The 19,394-nt window shown below is 36.6% G+C and overlaps 2 protein-coding genes across 7 annotated transcripts; one reads left to right on the top strand and one right to left on the bottom strand.

The window, feature by feature from the left end:
• Positions 1 to 2,344: 2,344 nt before the first annotated feature.
• LOC142529804 (transcription factor HBP-1b(c38)-like) lies at positions 2,345 to 7,289 on the bottom strand. 6 transcript variants are annotated; one of them, XM_075635487.1, is made up of 12 exons: positions 7,146 to 7,289; positions 6,629 to 7,047; positions 5,707 to 5,937; positions 5,516 to 5,619; positions 4,911 to 4,981; positions 4,620 to 4,811; positions 4,424 to 4,501; positions 4,291 to 4,350; positions 4,056 to 4,185; positions 3,635 to 3,906; positions 3,228 to 3,476; positions 2,345 to 2,832 (listed from the first exon to the last, which is right to left on the bottom strand). In XM_075635487.1, exons 3-12 carry the CDS (start codon positions 5,727 to 5,729, stop codon positions 2,683 to 2,685), a joined length of 1,329 nt encoding a protein of 442 aa, XP_075491602.1. In that variant the 5' UTR covers positions 5,730 to 5,937; positions 6,629 to 7,047; positions 7,146 to 7,289; the 3' UTR covers positions 2,345 to 2,682. The 6 variants fall into 6 exon arrangements, with proteins under 6 accessions (XP_075491602.1, XP_075491580.1, XP_075491586.1 ...); XM_075635465.1 differs by lacking the exon at positions 5,707 to 5,937 and having other exon boundaries at positions 6,629 to 6,793; positions 6,909 to 7,047; XM_075635471.1 differs by lacking the exon at positions 5,707 to 5,937 and having other exon boundaries at positions 6,629 to 6,793; positions 7,010 to 7,047; positions 7,146 to 7,280.
• A 4,832-nt stretch (positions 7,290 to 12,121) lies between these two features.
• On the top strand, positions 12,122 to 16,576 carry LOC142537473 (uncharacterized). Its single transcript, XM_075642985.1, has 10 exons — positions 12,122 to 12,881; positions 12,933 to 13,183; positions 13,331 to 13,434; positions 13,495 to 13,790; positions 13,959 to 14,273; positions 14,474 to 14,567; positions 14,759 to 15,075; positions 15,270 to 15,365; positions 15,507 to 15,720; positions 15,991 to 16,576. Exons 1-10 carry the CDS (start codon positions 12,122 to 12,124, stop codon positions 16,574 to 16,576), a joined length of 3,033 nt encoding a protein of 1,010 aa, XP_075499100.1.
• The last annotated feature ends 2,818 nt before the right edge of the window (positions 16,577 to 19,394 follow it).

The raw sequence follows: 19,394 nt of genomic DNA, 5'->3' as shown, positions 1-19,394 counted from the left end.
ATGTTCGTCCTAATCATTTCATTATAGTTAGGCATAGGAATTTCACAAAGAGGAGATGCGGCTAAAGAAAGTAAGAAATGTGATGTGGGACATCAGATAACGCATATTGCACATGCGATTCCTTTAGAACAACAAAGCGTGAATCCCAAATACCAAAGATACTCATCCATTTATTCCCCAAAAGCAATACCACTCGAAATTTTTTTTCTTTCTAGTACGTCTTTTTTTTGTATGTGTGTGTATACACATGGTTGATAGTTACATACAATTTGAGGGAGTGATTTGAGGTGATTTAGAGTATAATTACATTAAGAAAATATGATAAGCTCTTATTATAACTACTTCGTCTCTGTTATCTCTTTAATGAAAATGATTATTTTAAGTTGCTAAAGAAATTTATTGTACATCATTATTAAACTCATTTAAACATCCAACTTTTATTCATGTGGATGGATAATCACAATCGATCAACTCTTACACGTAGCACTTTGCCTAGCATTGGACTTATGTCATAATGTTTTTATAGATAACCGTATCTATTATCATTTTGTCATAGTCCGACTTAAGTATATACTTATACAATGAGCATCTATAACAATTATAAGTAAATGTCATAATTTTTACGAAAATGAAATATTAATCCAAATTGTTATATGAATATATTATATTTCATTATAAAATCATTTAAACATCCAATTCCTATCCACATGAGATGAAGTATTGCATGATATGCAATTAATCTCACGACGTGATATTTAACGAAATAACGACATATTAAATTGTTAGGTAGAAAATCATGCAATTAATCTCACGACGTGATATTTGATGAAATAACGACACATTAAATTGTTAGGCAGAAATAAAAATTTCCACTGCACCACGATTTTTATTGCAATGTGTTGTGGTTAGATGATTCAAGAATGAAATCTTGGTCAATCTGATGCAACAATTAATAACCATTTCTTTGTGACAGATGGTCTTTGATCGAGATTTACTTCGATTTTCGACTCTCTTTTTTTAATCCCTCTTTACTGTTCTTCCTCTTGCCATGAGTCCATCGCCATTCACCTCTTCCTTTGACTCGTGTTTCTTCTAATTTTTTAGACATAAGGGATGACTTTAGTTCTGCCATGGTTAGAGCTTATTTCCCATATAGCATGGTGTCCATAAAATGCACATAATTCCTTCGACAATGAACTCAGCAGCAAGATTCCTTGGTCTTCTTCATTTCGATATTCTTGAGATCAAGAGTAATCTTGTTGAAATCATCCATATGTTTTCTTAGATTCTTTCCTTAGGTTCTTTCCTTCCACCATATGGATTGACTATTGAGTATAAATATTTCTTGAAGTACAATATCTCAAGTTTGTTCCAGACTTACATGACAATTCATACTTCATCTGCCAAACATAGCAATATCGCACTGTTGGCCTTTGAATCAATTCCCGTCATTTTCTTGGTATATGTACTGGAGGCCAAAGCCTCTTTGTTGATCACATCTGCTAATCCATGGTGTACGAACAAGGCCTTCATCTTGATCCTCCACAGGCTAAAATCGTTGGTCCGTGAGAACTTGTCAATATCGAACTTTGTGGCCGTCATTCCGTGGTCAGCCTTGGCTCTTGATACCACTTGTGGTTAGATGATTCAAGAATGAAATCCTGGTTGTACCCAACTTATAATAATATCCTACCACTCCCAAATTCAATTACTTAAGAACACATTAAAGTTTAAGCTTGAATTGTGAATAGATTTCCAGAAATCAAAGTGCACGAGAATTGAAAGATTGAAAACATAAGAAATTGACACGAGTATTCACGTGGCTGTGTTTCAATAGCAGCCAACACCAGCAAGTATTATTCCGCTATGGAAAATGAATCAGAAGTATACAATTACAATTCAGAGTTGAATATTTACAGTCTATCAACTAAATGTTCACTCTTCAACCAACAGTAATTTGCTGCAGTTCTTCAACCACATATACCATAGTGTGACTGATACCAGAAAACAGGAACAACTTTCATCACAAAGATAATAGGAAAAGATCCATTGAAACTTTTTCCTTCTGAAATGTTTTTGGAAGTACGCATAAGCTAGTTTGTATTCTTCGGTGTTGTCCGATAAAAACTTAAGAATTGTTTGTACAGAATAAATATAATTTGGATGAAAATATAACGTCATAAAAAAAGACGAATAAAATTCAACATGCCACGCAATCGGACAAAGACAAGGTACCAACTTCTCGTTTCAATCCAAAAACTTTTAACAGGAGTGACCATCAAACGTTAGGATAAGTGGATCCATACAAGTGACATTTGGTGGAGCGGAAATATAAAGCCAAACATATTGCGAAACCAGAACGTTATTTTGAATTTGAATTATTTAATTTTCTTTGTAACATATGTCACCTAATCTTCCTGCTAAATGCCTCTACTAAACATTGCTTCTTGTTCTACCAACACTAGAATCTGAATACAACACCTAACCAGTAATTTGACATGATATGATCGAGGCTAGGCATTGGAACGATCTTACATCATATTTTACAAAGCAATAAAGCATCTGCCAATCGACTTCCCTTGCAATCACCATGGCATCGTAATACTAGAAGAGTGTTTTGCCTTTCGATCACCTTCTTTCACGTGCTAACGACATTATGGGCATGACTGAAGCCTACCTCGATTATGATTCTTGTGGCCTAGCGAGCCAAAGAGAGCTGAGGGCACGAAGCCTTGAAAAATAGTCATTTATCAAGAGAAGTGCCCGGGCTGATTGTTTGGTTGTTAGTATACGATGCATTTGTTGTAGAGTTTGCTGCCGCAGGTTGTCAGCCTAGTGAGAAAAAGAAGATGCATCGTCAGTAGAAATAAAATGTTGTACAAGGATACATTGTGTAGCAACGACCATTGTCTATCACAGTCCTACGTGGCTGCCTGTGTGACACCATGATCGAATTGTACAGCTTCGGGTCCTACTTGGTTCAAAAAAATTGAGTGACAAAATTACCCCACCTATTATTTTCGGCACGATGGTAGACATAAGAATACAATACAACAGTTTGTGTTGGAGCATCATTGCGCATTCGGTTCACATGAGTTTTTGTTGATCAGGGGACGAATGAACTTTGGCATTTGGTATTACATCCTCATAATCCGTTATATTATTTTATACAACATACGGTCCGATATCCCAAGAATGTACACATATTTATGGGGAAGATATATTACCTGTCGAATAAAACCTTCCAGAGTTCCCAACTTCCCCATGGCCATTGCCATCTGCCCCATATAATTAGCAACGTTTCCAGACGAACCTTCGGATCCAGAGGAACCAGTGGCCAACGTCTCGCCTAAAGATTGCTGCAACGCATCCATACCTTGCGAAAGAGCATCTTCGGCTTGATGAGATGATTGCTGCAAATTGAATATACCCGTCAATTGCTGCTCTGAAAGTGGCTCGAGTTGGTTCACAAGAAGCTGCAACATCACATCACAAGCCAGTATCAGAATCTGAACATTAACATTAAAAAAAAAAAAACCTGAACATTAACATCACTCACGATTTTTATCACATAATAATACCCTTGTTTTATTGCATCAATAGATACTTCTGTTAGCATCAAATTTTAATATACCTTGAGGAGTTCTGATGGACGGAATCCACCAATCCACATAAAACACCTTTCCGCCGGCGTCTTCCACATTCCTAATAAGATGTGAAATACATCGGCCTTGGCACCGTTACCTTTCAGCCTGAAAACATCGTTGAAGTGTGTTATCGCATTACTGACAATATTCCGAAGCTCCACATCATTTGTGTGTGAACTGACTGCAGTTCGCAGCTCATTTATGAGCCGATTCTGCTCTTCCATCCACCGTGCGTATTCTGCATCAAATGCCAATACCCCTGGAGAACAAAACAACGTTAAGATTTGGTTTTAATTACTCGATGATAATTAGCTAATATTACATTTACACCCCCTCTGTCGTAGGAAGCTTTCAAGGTGTTGATCTTCTTTAGAGGGTATCCCTGTAAGTTAGCCCAAAGAATCGTACCATTGGCACTCCCCGTATGAGATTGATCTGCCGTGCTTGTAATGTACACACCCTGCTGACGTGCTCGCTGCACTTCCTGCTCTAGTTGGGTTAACTTCATGCGACTATTCTCCAGCTGCTGAACATATGCCTAGAGCCATAACAATCATAACTTCATTGATCTAGGATTTCCATTACGATACCTCGATTCTTAAGTGATGAAACACCAAGAACGAGCTAAAAATTATAAACATACTTTCTTCCTCAATCTGCTCTTTCTTGCAGCTTCACGATTTTGTGCAAGCCTTCGCAGTGTCTGAACATTACAGAATATTATAAGAATCAAATAAGCACTTACTAAAATAAAAACTCTTATGAAAATGCAACACCTTTTGATCTTGGTTTCTTTCTTTCGATTTATCAGTGGAATCGGAGATCACCACAGCTGCAGATTGACCCATTTCAAACTGCACCACAAGTATGAATGTGCGATCACAAATGCAGTGAAAAGAAATGAATGAACCTAAAGCCACACTCTCAAATTTCTTGTACGTTAATTAGGAGATTACATGAAGACAAACTCACCTGTAGATTTTTATCACCAGGTTCCGCATCTGTTGAAGTATCCGTACGGGAGCTGGAATCAGCCATGTTGGAATCTCCCCAGTTCTCATGCTGAGCATTAGATGCAGAAACTATATTCGGCATTGGTGCCAGCGACTTATGAAACTGTATTACTTGAGATCCCGGGAAAAGCGTGCTAGTTGAAGGACGAGTCTACATATTAGACATTTAAAACTTATCACAATCTCAACAATCAATCCCATAAATAATAAAGCAATTAAGGTACAAAGCCATTAGATAAGTGATAGTTACCATATTGAATGCTTGAGAATGGAGATCAGCGCCTGATAGTCGGCCATCCGCAGCTGAAGTAAATCTCGAACCTATCAACGAAACAACATTTTCTTGGATGAAGACAAAATTCTGACAACAGAAAAACATCTGGACTTTTTTTTAAAAATATCTTTTTAAAACTGCAGGTTTTGAAAAAATGTGGCTTTTGGTTGGGTTTTACTTCAAAAAACCACTTAAAAACGCACAATTTCCCTGCTACGTCAAAACATAAGGCAGTGTTTGCTTCTTTTAAAAAGCCCTGATTTACAGATTATGGCATTGAGAAAATGCTTGTGAGAATACATTCCGCTAGTTTATGAATTATGAGCATCGAGTGAAGCCAGATTATACTTCGGATTAGTTCGAACTTATAAATACTGGCACCTTCATCTTTCCCATAGCTAAAAGTATTTTTAGAATATCAAAAGATAATAAAGCAAAGGATCAACCAACTTCAATGTATTACAGGTAGCAAATGCACAGTGTATAAGTTCGGAAACATGATTGTGATCCAAATAAAATTGAACAAACTTGACAAAAACCAAGTAACAAACTACAAAGATAACTAAATTCATTATACTTACTTTGGCTGATACCACTGGGATCTCCGACACGAAATCCCATGTATTGCTCGAGGACCCCATAATCTGAAAGTCGTGAAGATTGTGTTGCATTAGCTTCTGTACCCCTGCAACCCACAAGGTACGCTTCTCATAAGATGTAAGCTAATGAACATATACTCAAACATAGGGAATTCAAAAACGATTTTTCGTACATCATCAGCATGGAAAATGTCATAATCGAGCACTAGCTCTGTGAGAAACTATGGGACTGATTAGTAAGTTCATTTAGGCTCCTCTTTCGGACTAATAGCCTAAAAAGGAGGTCATCACAATTAGCTATCCACGAAGAAGATGTCTTCTTTGTTTTACTTTTTACATGCATTTGGGCCTCCTTTGGGTAACTCGAACTGCTTTTTTAGTGAACCAACTCCAACAACTAAATGCTGGTACAAGCACAACAAAAGCTTAGCGGTGTAACTATGCTACATGAAATTCAATATAAGCACTAATCAGCATTAAATGTTTCAATAATAATTGAAAATATACAACTAAAACTACATCCTTGCAACTACTTTTCCCGTTTTCAATAACTTTTTAACTCAATTCAATTGTTATTGTACAAAAATTAAAGATTTGTCTAATCTTGAAAATTTTCAACTATATTAGATTCATAGCATCCGCAGTTCATTAGAACTCAAATTAATGATTTATTTATCAAAAAAAGAAGAAAAAGGTAGTCCCGTCTCTCTTCAATCTTACTATAACAAATAAACGATTTTGATAAAGGGGAAAAAAAACATATTTTCGCATCCCTAAACCTTATAATTTTTCCTATGCTAATAACACAAAGTGAGATGCCGCATCATCATGTTTAAGAATTATTTTGGTTTCAAATTTCACCGGATTCCCGTTTTCAGTGCTTACCGACGGAAAAGAAAATACAAGAAACTGAACCGTAAAAACAATTAATGCAAATTATACAACGATAATTTATAATAAAGTATTCGCAAGAACTTGTTGCAACAATAAATTACACATAATCACCACATGTTCGAGTATTCACGCACCAAAAGTGGGCTGGAAAGGAAAAAAGATCAGAGAGAGAGAGAGAGAACGAAGTGCAAACAATATTACATGGGATTTGAAACTGGCGTCTGAGAAAAGAAGCTTGGCATCACAGAACTGGCACTTCTTCTATTATTATTATCGTCTGCACCAATTTTTACCTTTGTACCAGCCATAAATCATCACCACCTCCTCCAATTCTCAAACCCGAGAAACAAGATGAAAATCTCCAATCTTCTTTGGCCAAGAAAGTTGCAAGTATTTGAAAGTCAACAGGAAAATCGTCACAAAGACCAAATCCCAGTTAGTACACAAATCAAACACGCAAAATCAAACTTTCCAAACGCACCAATGTCGCCATAAACATAACGCTGTGGAGTGTAAACCCTTCCCGCAAGGCCTCGAAAACATGTTAAAAAGTTAGAAGGGATACCGAGACCTGATGCTTACAGCTGGTATTTTCAGGCAAAGATCAAGTGTTCTGGGAGCTAAAAGACAAAAAAGATTTGATCTTTTCAGCTTCCAAAAAATTAATAAAAAGCTCGTTGGATTGCTCTAAATATAGAATCCGATTTAAAAAATTTACCATTTTTATCTGGAAATTTCTCCCGCACCAAGAAGACTTTCTTGTCAAGCACAATATTCAAGGGACCTTTAAGATTCTTATTTTTTTAAATGTATTTACGTATTATTTGGAGACGTGGCTTTCAGATTGTTCCAAGCAATGCGTCATTTTCGTCCATGCATTTATCCACTTTTGAAAGCATCCTCCTTTTGTCAATAGCCTTTTCCAGCCACAATGGAAGATTGCAGAAATCCCCCTGTACTTACTTTAAATTGTATTTGTCGCAGTATAATTCTGGTAAAAAGTAGTTTACAACCCATGTTTGTGCTCTTTACTTTAAGGGTCATTCTCCGATTTTTCTTTTTCTTTTAGTCTAATTTTTTTCTATAAATTTGGTGAAATAATTTAATATGTTTGTAAGAAACTTTTTTTTTGAAGATATGTTTATAAGAAACTTACTTATATTGAATTACAGATAATAGTAACTCGGGAACATTCATGATTTATTTTTGCAACATTACTTTGTATATTAAGCAATTATATAAACTAAATATAAATATGTACTTGAATTTTTTTTTATGATTTTAATTTTGATAAAAAGTTGTTTTTATTATTATGATTTCTTATATGTACGAGATTTTTTGGTTTCATCAGGTTGTTCTAGGAAAAAAAAGCCAAAAAGAGCATTCTGATATATAATATATAACCAATAATTTTGTTTGGTACCATATAACTAATAATTTTATGTCGTTAAAATTGAAGCTTGAATCTAACTCAATCTCAAAAGTTGTTCAATGAGAGATGATTGTCAAATTCTATATTTACAACTCTCAATAAATTAATCCTGCCAATGTAAGAATTTGACACATACCCACGCCCAAAAATGAACAATTGAAGCGTGAAGTTTACATGACATTATCGGGGGTCATAGGGCAGTGCAACACATAATCCAGTTGATGTGAGACATTAACCACATAAATGTTACTTAATACAAAAATGATTGTGACTTTATATTAGATTTAGTTATTTTCAGAGGTTATTTTCATAAGTTTGTTTCTGGTTAAAATAACTTTTATATATAGTATTGAGTAGGTCTATTGTGAGACGGTCTCACGAATCTTTATATGTGAGACAGATCAACCCTGCTGATATTCACAATAAAAAGTAATATTCTTAGCGTAAAAAGTAATATTTTTATATGGATGACTCAAATAAGAAATCCGTCTCACAAAATACGATACGTGAGATCGTCTCACTCAAGTTTTTGTCATAGGTATTTAGGTCATTAATTGTAGTTTGCACCTATTCATTAATTATTATTAATTAGAATAAGAGCAGGTCTCTTGTGAGACGGTGTCACGAATCTTCATATGAGAGATGGGTTAACCCTATCGATATTCACAATAAAAAGTAATATTTTTAGCATAAAGAAGTAATACTTTTTCATGGAATGACCCAAATAAGAGATCCGTCTCACAAAATACGACCCGTGAGATCGTCTCAAACAAGTTTTTGCTTATGAATAATTGTTATATTAGGATATATTGGATATTTTAAATGAATAATGATGATATTTCAGTTATTTTAGTGAATAATTATTTTCTTATGTATTATTATAAAGTATAATAATTTTTTTAGTAGGAGTATTTGATAATTTTTTTTTTTTTGAAAAGAGTATTTGATAACTTGCATATACGCAACCAATGAACTGGAGTTTATCAGTTCAAGAAAATAGAAAAAATAAATAAATCTGTCACTTGTATCATTTGGAAGTATTGTATTTATTAACACAAGGAAATATTTTTTTATTGCGGATCAATGTCGCGACATCAATTTCCATTCTGTCTTGGATTCCCTCATCTTATAAACAATTTTTTTAAAAAAGAACTTCCGTCTTGGATTCCCTCATAAACATTTTTAAAAAAAAAAAAACATCTTGTGAACATTTTTTTTTTGTATTTGTATATATAAATTGGGAACTGATTAAATCATATCTTGAGGTACAATAATTATTCTTCTTTTAAGTAAAGCGATCGGATTATGACGTTTAGTCTGTTATATGTTTAAAATATTTGAGTTGCACAATCATCACTAACTATAATTTTTGGTAAAACAGTAAGCGTTTGGTCTTACAATTGGTATCAGAGCCTATGTCATCAGATCGATTCTCATTAAGGAGTGAAATTATTGGGAGATAGATTGTTGATGTGCAATAATTATCCCTGCTGAGTAGAGCGATTGAACCATGTCACTTTGACTTATATGCGTTTTAAAAGATTTGAGTTACACTATTACCACAAACTATATTTTTTGGTAAAACGACAAACACTACGTCCTACGATATTACTCGGTCCTATATCATATAAATTACAATTTAAATTACCAATAATTGTGAGCATTCTGTGGTCAAGCAGCACTGTTGATGTTCATCCAATAATTGTGAGCATTCTGTGGTCAAACAGCACTGTTGATGTTCATTAACAAGCATTGAATGCGCAAGTGATCTGACTTTCCTACAAAAAAATAACATTTACCAAATTTATTATTGTATGTCCCTATATTTATAACATAAAATAAAACCATTTTTATCATTAAAAATATCAGGTTACAGCAACATTTTCTCAATTACAATATTTATAACATAAAATCGGTGTTATCATTTGAAAGGTTAGGGTTACAACAAGACAATTACAATGGGTTAATCTGAAGTTGAACTGAGTTGGATATATTATGGTAGATTTACACAATATTTATTTTCTTGATTTATCGAATTCCAGATTGTTTAAGGGTAATATTGTTTAATTTATCATAATTTTTTTTTTGTAATTTAATTTGGTCGGTTTTTGCTCCATACAACTTATATATCTCAAATTTTACGGTCATACGAATAAGAAAGTAGTGTTCAGAAATTTGGTCGATGTTCTTTAAAAAATATGCAAATACATCTTGATCTAATACAATAAGTTATTATTTGTTATCACGAAAACTAAGAGATCTAACAATTTCTCTCATTTTAGTGATGAAAAAACCTAAGCTACAGAAACTCAATTGTTTTAAGGAGAAATGAATTTCATTGATATATTGAATTCATTGTTACAATGTAACATAAGGTAGAAAAACCTAATACACCTACACGCATAAAAAAAACTTATACTACCTCCTAACCAAGAGCTTCCGCCACTCTTGATCCACCGTGTCTCTTAGATTGATAATTATTTTTCTTATCTTCTTCAGCTGCTCTTCTTCTAGCTTCATCTCGCGTCCGTCTTGCTGCTTCTTGTTACCTACGCTATTCTTCTCCTTTTTTGGCATCACCTTTCTGAAAATGATCCAGCATTTATTCTATTTGGGTGCCAAGGCTAGCCTGAAGACCGTCAATACAAGCCCCAAGTCTTTATTCAGTTTGGGTTAACTATCTAGACAAAGTGATCGTGACATCGTTGGTGTGTTTCTTTGAAATCTTAAACTCATTCATGAAAATTTGATGTCTGATTTGAGTTTAGACACATTTCGTGTTATAGCTTGGTAAAGATGGGAAATATCAACATCAAAGGCTATCAGACGAGCATCAAAGTCAAACATGAGACAACAAACATTCTCAAAATGGAAAATGACCTCTATGAAGTATACATCGTCCGCAATATGATCATTTGTGTACGAAGGGTCAGCTTCATTGTCATTTGGCTCCGACCGCTCATCTTCACTTTCAGTACCCATGAAGGGAAATAAGATTTCGATTTTAAATGATATATTTTATTTATTTCCTTAATAGAGTTTTCCTTGTTGATTTGATTGAGCAAATATTTAATATGATTTTGTCTTCCTTAGATAATGAGATTTTAATTCAAGAGATATGATATTAGTGTTTAAAAAGAGTTTATTCCAAATAAAACTCTCATTTTCCTTGTATTTTAGGTTTCCTTGAGGAGATATGATTATTCACCTATAAATAAAAGGTAAAGCTCACTGATGAAGTTGGCTTCGATATCGACCATACAAACACACACGTTGCAGAAATTTGCAGAGAAAAATTATTCACAAAGCCGTTGCTGTTTGGAGTGGTGATTCTCGTGTTAAGCTGAATGTTGCCAAAATCTACAGACAACATCCGTAACGGTGTTGACTAAAGATTGCATCTAGTTGATAGTGGTTTCCGGGATCAAGTTTTGCTTTCTTGATTACGTTTATTTTTGTTTTGGTTATTTATTTTAGAAAGCTTTATTTTCTCAAATTGTTGAGGAAATTGATTTTGGTACAATCACTAGTGTTAAGTTTTTTTTGTAAACGATTGAGTTTTCTAGTGATTAATTTTTGCCATAAGGCACCGCACAAGTATTTATACTTGTGCATATTTAATCGCGTCCATCTATTTATTTCAAGTCAATTTGTGTTATAAAAGTTAATTTTCCGCTGCATGTAGATGTTGTCCGAGATGTTGTAACATCTGACACAACATCTAATTCTGACAAAACACAAATTTTCTGTTTTACATCATATACTGATATTCTCATTAATTTACGTATCTGTCGGACAAAATAATCCTTACAAGTGGTATCAGAGCGAGTTCTTGATATACTAAGTGCTGATTCTGGTTTTTGTTTTTGTTTGACAGAACTAATCCGATGGACAATTCATTTGCAAGCGCAGCACTTCGACCACCAGTTCTAGATGGTACCAATTACAGCCTATGGAAGGTCAAAATAAGATACTATATAAAATCTCTAGATGAACGGGCATGACAACGTGTCATCAATGGATGGACTCCACCAGTCATGATAGATCAAGAGGGTGACAAACGGCCAAAGCCTGAAACTGACTGGACTGCTGATGAAGTGCAAAATTCGAACCACAACTCAAAGGCTTTGAATGCTATATTCACATCGGTTGACATGAACATGTTCAATTTAATCACAAACTGTACTTCGGCTAAAAGTGCATGGGATATTCTCCAAAGTCACTGTGAAGGGTCTGAGAGTGTGCGATGAACCAGATTAAGGATGCTTACTTCCAAATTCGAGATGATGAGGATGGAAGAATCTGAGAACATACTTGAGTATGATCGTCGCCTACGAGAAATTGCTAATGAGGCATTCAGTGTTGGAGAAGCTATCTCAAATGAGCGCCTAGTTAGCAAAGTCCTCCGTTCTCTGCCCGAAAGATTCAACATAAAAATTTGCGCAATAGATGAGGCTAAGGACACTTCTAAGATGGCATTGGAAGACCTTATCAGTTCATTACGTACTTTCGAGATGAACTTGGACATGAAGAAGAAGGATAAAGGGAAGACAATCGCACTCCAAGCTTCAAATGACTCCTATAATGAACTCCTTCAAATATCTCAAGAAGTCAATGATTCTGATCTCTGCGAGGATTCTATCTCCTTTATCACAAAAAAATTTGGTGATTACTTGAAAAGGATCCGAGATAAAAAGAAGGATGCACAACCATCTAAATTTCCTAGCCTTCCTGCACCTGAAAAGTCACAAAAGTACCCTGCCAAGCAACAAATTCATCCAAGGAATGAAGGCAAGGGACAATACAATTCAAAAAGGTATGATTCGGTGCAGTGTAGAGAGTGCAAGGGATTTGGACACTATGCCAATGAATGTGCTAACCGATTGCGAAAAAACAAAGGCTACAATGTGTCTCTAAGCGATGAAGAATCCGATGCTGAGGAGAAATCCACTGATGAAGAAAGTCAAACCTCCTTGACTGCACTATTTTCAGAAAATCGCTGGCTGCAGGTGAATCCTTTAGGTGTTGCCCTAGGTGTTGCCACACCTGGCCGCAACATCTGCAAAAATTCAGTATGTTTGAAATCCACAACTTCTGGAAATTTGAGTGGAGATGATGAATCAGAAGCTGATTATGAAGAACTCACTCTTGAGAGTGTGCAAAAGCTTTATGAAGAGCTGTTTGAAGATTGGACCAAAAGAAACAAGTTGAACTCAAGTCTCATGAAGGAGAACGTTGAACTAAAAGCCGTAGTTGCCAAACTTGAAGTAATTTTGAGCAAAAAGGATTTGGAACTTGGTAAGACCAAAGAAGAACTTCAAAAGGCAACTGAAACCTTGTCCAAGTTTAATTGAAGCACATCCAAGCTTGAATCCATACTTTTGATGGGAAGAGATGACAAGAAAGACTTAGGGTTCAAAGACAGTGTGTGTGAAATAGGTGAATCTTCCAAGTCTACTGTTTTTGTAAAGGGAAAAGCTGATACATCTCCACAACCACAATCCAATTCACCAATCAAAAGCTCTTCATCAAAAAGACAACCTGCTGCACCAATCGCTAAGAAACGAAAACGCAGGTATGTATGTCATCACTGCTTTAAGCCTGGTCATATCAGGCTCTACTGTTTTAAACTCAGGGATGATCGCAAGAATCAAAAGTTGAGTCGGATGTTGCCCCGAATGTTGTCCAACACTTTCTGCAACACCTTCCACCATCGACCTACAGTAAGACAAATTTGGGTCTCAAAGGTAAAAACTCACTGTAAAGTTGTTTATACCTCGTTAGAAACTAACACTGCAGGTCATTGGTACTTTGATAATGGAAGCTCCCGTCACATGACTGGATCACGAGAATGTCTCACCGATTATGTTGAGCAAAAAGGTGGCAAAGTTACATATGGAAGGGGAGCTAAGGGAAAAATTGTTGGAAAGGGTACTTTGAAAGTTGAAGGACTACCAAAACTCCACAATGTGCTTCATGTTGAAGAATTAAATTCAAATTTGATAAGCATAAGCCAACTGTGTGATGATAATTTGCTTGTTAAGTTTGATAAACATACTTGTGAAGTTTTTGATGAATCTAACAAGTGCATAATGACAGGTACAAGGTCTTCGGATAATTGCTATCAAATAAGTGAGGAACTTTCGTGCAAACATGTGCAAATCACCGAACTTGACCTTTGGCATCAAAAACTCGGACATGCAAATTTCAAAACCTTGAAGAACTTGAGTAAGTACGATGCAGTTAGAGGTATGCCTAATCTTTCATCTGGAATATCATATGTGTGCGGAGATTGTCAAAAGGGAAAACAGACGCGCGTGTCGCACCCAGTGTTGCCAACATCTGGGACAACATGCTGTCTGGAATTACTGCACATGGATCTTATGGGTCCCGTGGAAGTAGAAAGCATTGGAGGTAAGAAGTACTCTTTTGTGTGTTGATAATTTCTCACGGTTTTCATGGGTGAGCTTCATTAGGGAGAAATCGGACACTTATGATGTGTTTAAACAATTGCTCACAAGAATCTCAAACTTCCACAATTTAAAAGTGAGAAGGGTCAGAACTGATCACGGTAAAGAATTTGAAAACATATCCTTCTCATCCTTCTGTGACAGGAAAGGCATTTCACACGAATTTTCAGCACCAAAAACCCCACAGCAAAATGGCATTGCCGAACGCAAGAACAGGACTCTGCAAGAAATGGCAAGGGTGATGCTAGCCTCAAAGAATATTTCAAAGCGTTTTTGGGCTGAAGCCCTTAATACAGCATGCCATATATCGAATAGAGTCTATTTAAGAAGTGGTTCATCCATGACTTCTTATGAAATCATTATGGGATAGAAGCCTAACCTTAAATATTTTCATGTGTTTGGTTGTGTTTGCTACACTTTGAATGACAGGGATCAACTTGCAAAGTTTGATTCAAAGAGCGACAAGTGTTTGTTTTTGGGCTATGCCACAAATAGTCGAGCTTATCGCATGTTTAATCTAAGAACTAGGACTATTATGGAATCCATTAATGTGGTGTTTGATGATTGTGCAGATCTCAAGAGGAAAACTGCTGAAGATGACGTTGAAGATCTTCTGGAAAATCCAATCTCACTGGAAAATGCAGATGTTGCCCCAGATGTTGCAACATCTGGCACAACATGTGACGCTGAAGACACTGAATCTGAAGAACCGCATTGCAATGATGATACAGTAGATGATGGATCGTGTATTCCAAGCAAAATTCAGAAAAATCATCCATCATCTCAAATAATTGGAAACATGCGTGGAGATGTTCAAATCGGAAGAAATAAAAGATTGATTACCGAAAAATGGCTGGACTGATTTGCATGAGTTCTACATACTCACATGTTAGATTTTCATGTTTTATATCCAATATTGAGCCTAAAAATGTTGATGAAGCTTTGAAAGATGAGTTTTGGATTAATGCTATGCATGATGAGCTTGAGCAATTTGTTCGAAATGATGTGTGGGACTTGGTTCCACCTCCTGACCATGGTAACATAATTGGTACAAAATGGATTTTCAAAAATAAAACCGATGAGTCTGGAAACATCATTAAAAACAAAGCAAGATTGGTTGCTCAAGGGTACACACAGGTTGAGGTGGTTGATTTTGATGAGACCTTTGCTCCTGTAGCCCGTATTGAGTCAGTCAGACTACTACTAGCCGTTGCATGCTACATGAAAATCAAACCTTTTCAAATGGATGTCAAAAGTACATTTTTAAATGGTATTTTGAGTGAGGAAGTGTATGTTAGACATCCTAAGGGTTTTGAGGATCCACACAATTTGGATCATGTATACAAGTCGAAGAAGACACTTTATGGCTTGAAGCAAGCACCACGTGCATGGTATGGGAGATTGACTGAATACCTACTCGAAATTGGCTTCAAACGAGGTGAGGTAGACAAAACTCTTTTTATTCAAAAGTCCAAAGGTGAGATTCTTATTTGTCAAGTATATGTTGATGATATAATCTTTGGTTCTTCCTCTCAAAAGCATGCTGATGATTTCGTTGAGTGCATGTCATCTATATTTGAAATGAGCATGGTTGGTGAGCTAAATTTCTTTCTTGGTTTGCAAATTAAACAAATGCATGATGACATCTTTTTGTGTCAAAGCAAGTATGCTAAGAATTTGATTAAGAAATTTGCAAATGAAAACCCAAAACACATGAAAACTCCTATCGGATCGAGTGACAAATTGTGCAAAGAAGATGTTGCCGAAAATGTTGACAACACCTTATATCGTAGCATCATAGGTAGCCTCCTGTATTTGACTGCCAGTCGCCCTGACATCATGTTTAGTGTTTGCTTATATGCTAGATATCAATCCAATCCTAAAATTTCTCATTTGAAAGCTGTTAAACGTATTTTACGTTACATAGCAGGAACAATTGAATTAGGATTATGGTATACACACGAAACCAACTCAAACCTGGTAGGATTTTCTGATGCTGATTGGGCTGGGGATTTAGATGATAGAAAAAGCACTTCTGGGGGGTGTTTCTATCTTGGCAATAATCTGATTTCTTGGCATAGTCGAAAACAGAATTGTGTTTCACTCTCCACTGCTGAATTAGAATATGTGGCAGTTGGAAATGCGTGCACCCAACTTTTATGGATGAATCAAATGATAGAAGATTATGGGCTTAAAAGTGAATCCTTAGTCGTGTATTGTGATAATTCTAGTGCAATTAACATTTAAAAAAATCCAGTACAACACTCTCGAACAAAGCACATTGACATAAGACATCATTTTATTCGAGATCTTGTAGAGAAAGGATTTATCCAAATGGAGTTTGTTGATACAAATAACCAACTGGCCGATATATTCACCAAAGCATTGGATTTTGAGAGATTTTCCAACCTTCGGAAATCTCTCAGCATGTGTTCTGCCTAATCATTCTTGGATGTTGTCTCAGATGTTACAACATCTCGGACAACATCTCATTTGCATATACATTTCTATGGCTTAGACATTCTGCATTGCATTCATACAGTGATATGATGTGTTGAACATGTGCAGCATAATTCTCTGTTGCACCTACAATTCCTTGTTATCTTTTCAAACTTCACACCTTTACATGTGAACTTAGTCACAGAAAGATTTGAAGTGTGGTCACTTGACTCTAACCAATGTGACAAGTAAACGAAGTAAAATTGAAAAATCAAGTGATGGGTCTGTGATTAGAAGGAAAGATGAAAAAAGCTACCTAAAAGAGCCCAATGAAGGCTGTGCTTTTAGTGTGGGAGCTACCCCTTCTAAAATTAACACAGAAATAGAAGAAAATGGAAAAAACTACCTAGAGGAGTCCAATGAACACTGTTCTTCTAGTGTGGGAGCTACCACTTCTAGGTTAAAAATATTGAGTGTGAAGATTATCAAATTTTGTTTTCAGGAACTGTGGGTGTTGACTGGAGATGTTGCTAACATTTGTGACAACACTTCATCTGTAAACATATCTCATATTTGCTATCATGTTTTTATCTATGTTCCATTCTGTTTTTAGGCATCCATAAGTCATGCATAAACATAACAGTGTGAATTGGGTCATGAGGTTATTTGTATTACAACAAAGACGTTTTGTGACAAATCCAATCTTTACAGGAAATTGAATTAATGTGCACCTTGATGGTAAGTGGAGCTATAATCCGATGTGGGTTTTATGTTTGGAATTACTTTTGAAATGATATTGCACAAAATTATTGCGATAAACTCTGAAGGGAGTAACGACTATTTTTTTTACCCGTTATTTTTTTACCGTTAGCATTGATCGGTTACTAATTTGGGATGTTACCGTTGCACTGTAATTTCATGATTATCCTCCTATTTTTACACCGCCTGCCTTCGACCATATGCATTTTCACTATTTTGCAAACCCTCGCATCATTTTCCTGAAAATTTGAATTACTCTCTGCAATTTTCTCCTGTTGTTATCACTTATATTAGATTTACAAACAATGGCAGGAAAGGGCTTTGATCCCCACGATATTCGAAGTGAAATGAGACACGCAGACGATGTTGCTCTCAACAAGACAACATCTGCTGCAACACCCACTGTTGAGCCGCCCCTACCGTTGGTACCTGCTGTTGAAGAACCAGTGCCCCTGGAGATTATTGAACCAGGTGAGCCCGGAAATCCACATGATCTTGATAACCCCCCAATAATTCCAGTGTTCAATCCTCCGCGCCAGCAAGTTCGACGCTCCAAACGACAGGCTGGGTATAATCCAGATCTCACGCCGAGCAAACGTTTCCGATATAAGGGTCAGCCATCCACTCGCCCATCACTGATTGATCCGGCAGAAACCTCGAGTGATGATTCTGATGATGCCAATTACGAGTTTGTGGCCCGCAAGAAGAGTAATCCTCCGCCTAAGGAAGGCAAGTCTACCTCCAGCAACGCCAGTGACTCTTCTGAGAAAACAACCCCTGTTCCTCCACAAGAGCCCTCTCCCTCGACTGAAGAAGAAATCACGTTGGCCCAATTTATGGCCACCCTGAAAAATCAGAAGAGTGAAGCCTCTGACGCTCCTGTTGCTTCCCCCGAAACTGAAAAGTCCACTGGTTCTAGCAGTTCTGCTGATACTCCTGCTGCAGTCAATGAAGCCCCTGAAACAAACGAGGCAGTGGACGAGAATGCTGTCAACGATGTTGCCCACACCTCTGACAACACTGATTTTAGCGAGTATGACCTAGATGGTTGCTACAACTCCAAGTTTTATACTGAGAAGTCATTCTCCAACTGGGATCTCTATACCAACAGGGAATTTATTGAAGAACGCAACGCTGATATGGCAGCCTTCTCCAGAAACAATTTGATCGAGTTTCTTAATACTCATGGTCTGCTCTCTACCATCTCATCTATTGCCATAAAGCTGTGGCTGAATTCTATGGCAACCTCTTATCGGGGGTCAGTGATCCAAGATCGGTCAAATTTGGCAAGGTTTTTGTACGGAACAAGATATATAACTTTGACCCGCAAATCATTAATGATTACTACAGCACCCCATCTGTTCCTGAAGGCCCTCCACCAGATCTTGATGAGGTAGTCTCTGTACTAACTGGTGGATTGATTGGAAAATTCCCTGCCCATCCACACAAGGTCTCAGCTGCAAAACTCACGACCCTATACTCTGTCCTGCACAAGGTTGCCACCCGGAATTGGACGCCGTCCACAAACACCACAGTGGTTACCAAATCTCAAGCACTGACTCTGTTTTCCATTGGCAATGGCACTCTTAATTTTGGGCGTATGGTATTTTCCACTGTGATGCAGTATGCTGATGGGGGATTAAAGTCAACCAAGCTCCCGTTTCCCAGTCTGATCTATGGGATACTGGTGTCCCAGGGGTTTGTTCGAAATGTTGATGAGGGTCTGTCTGATTCCCGCGAATCAATCAAAATTGCCAAGGCCCTGTTCAAAGGAAACCGCAGAGTTGACCTTCCATGGAAAGACTCATCCAAAGCACCTTCTGCTACTGGACCAACTACTGCGTCTACCTCTAGACCACCTAAACCT

This window comes from Primulina tabacum, chromosome 2 (genome assembly GCF_025594145.1).
Source record: "Primulina tabacum isolate GXHZ01 chromosome 2, ASM2559414v2, whole genome shotgun sequence".
NCBI classification, from domain to species: Eukaryota; Viridiplantae; Streptophyta; class Magnoliopsida; order Lamiales; family Gesneriaceae; genus Primulina; species Primulina tabacum.
This window is presented reverse-complemented; position numbering and strand designations above follow the sequence as displayed.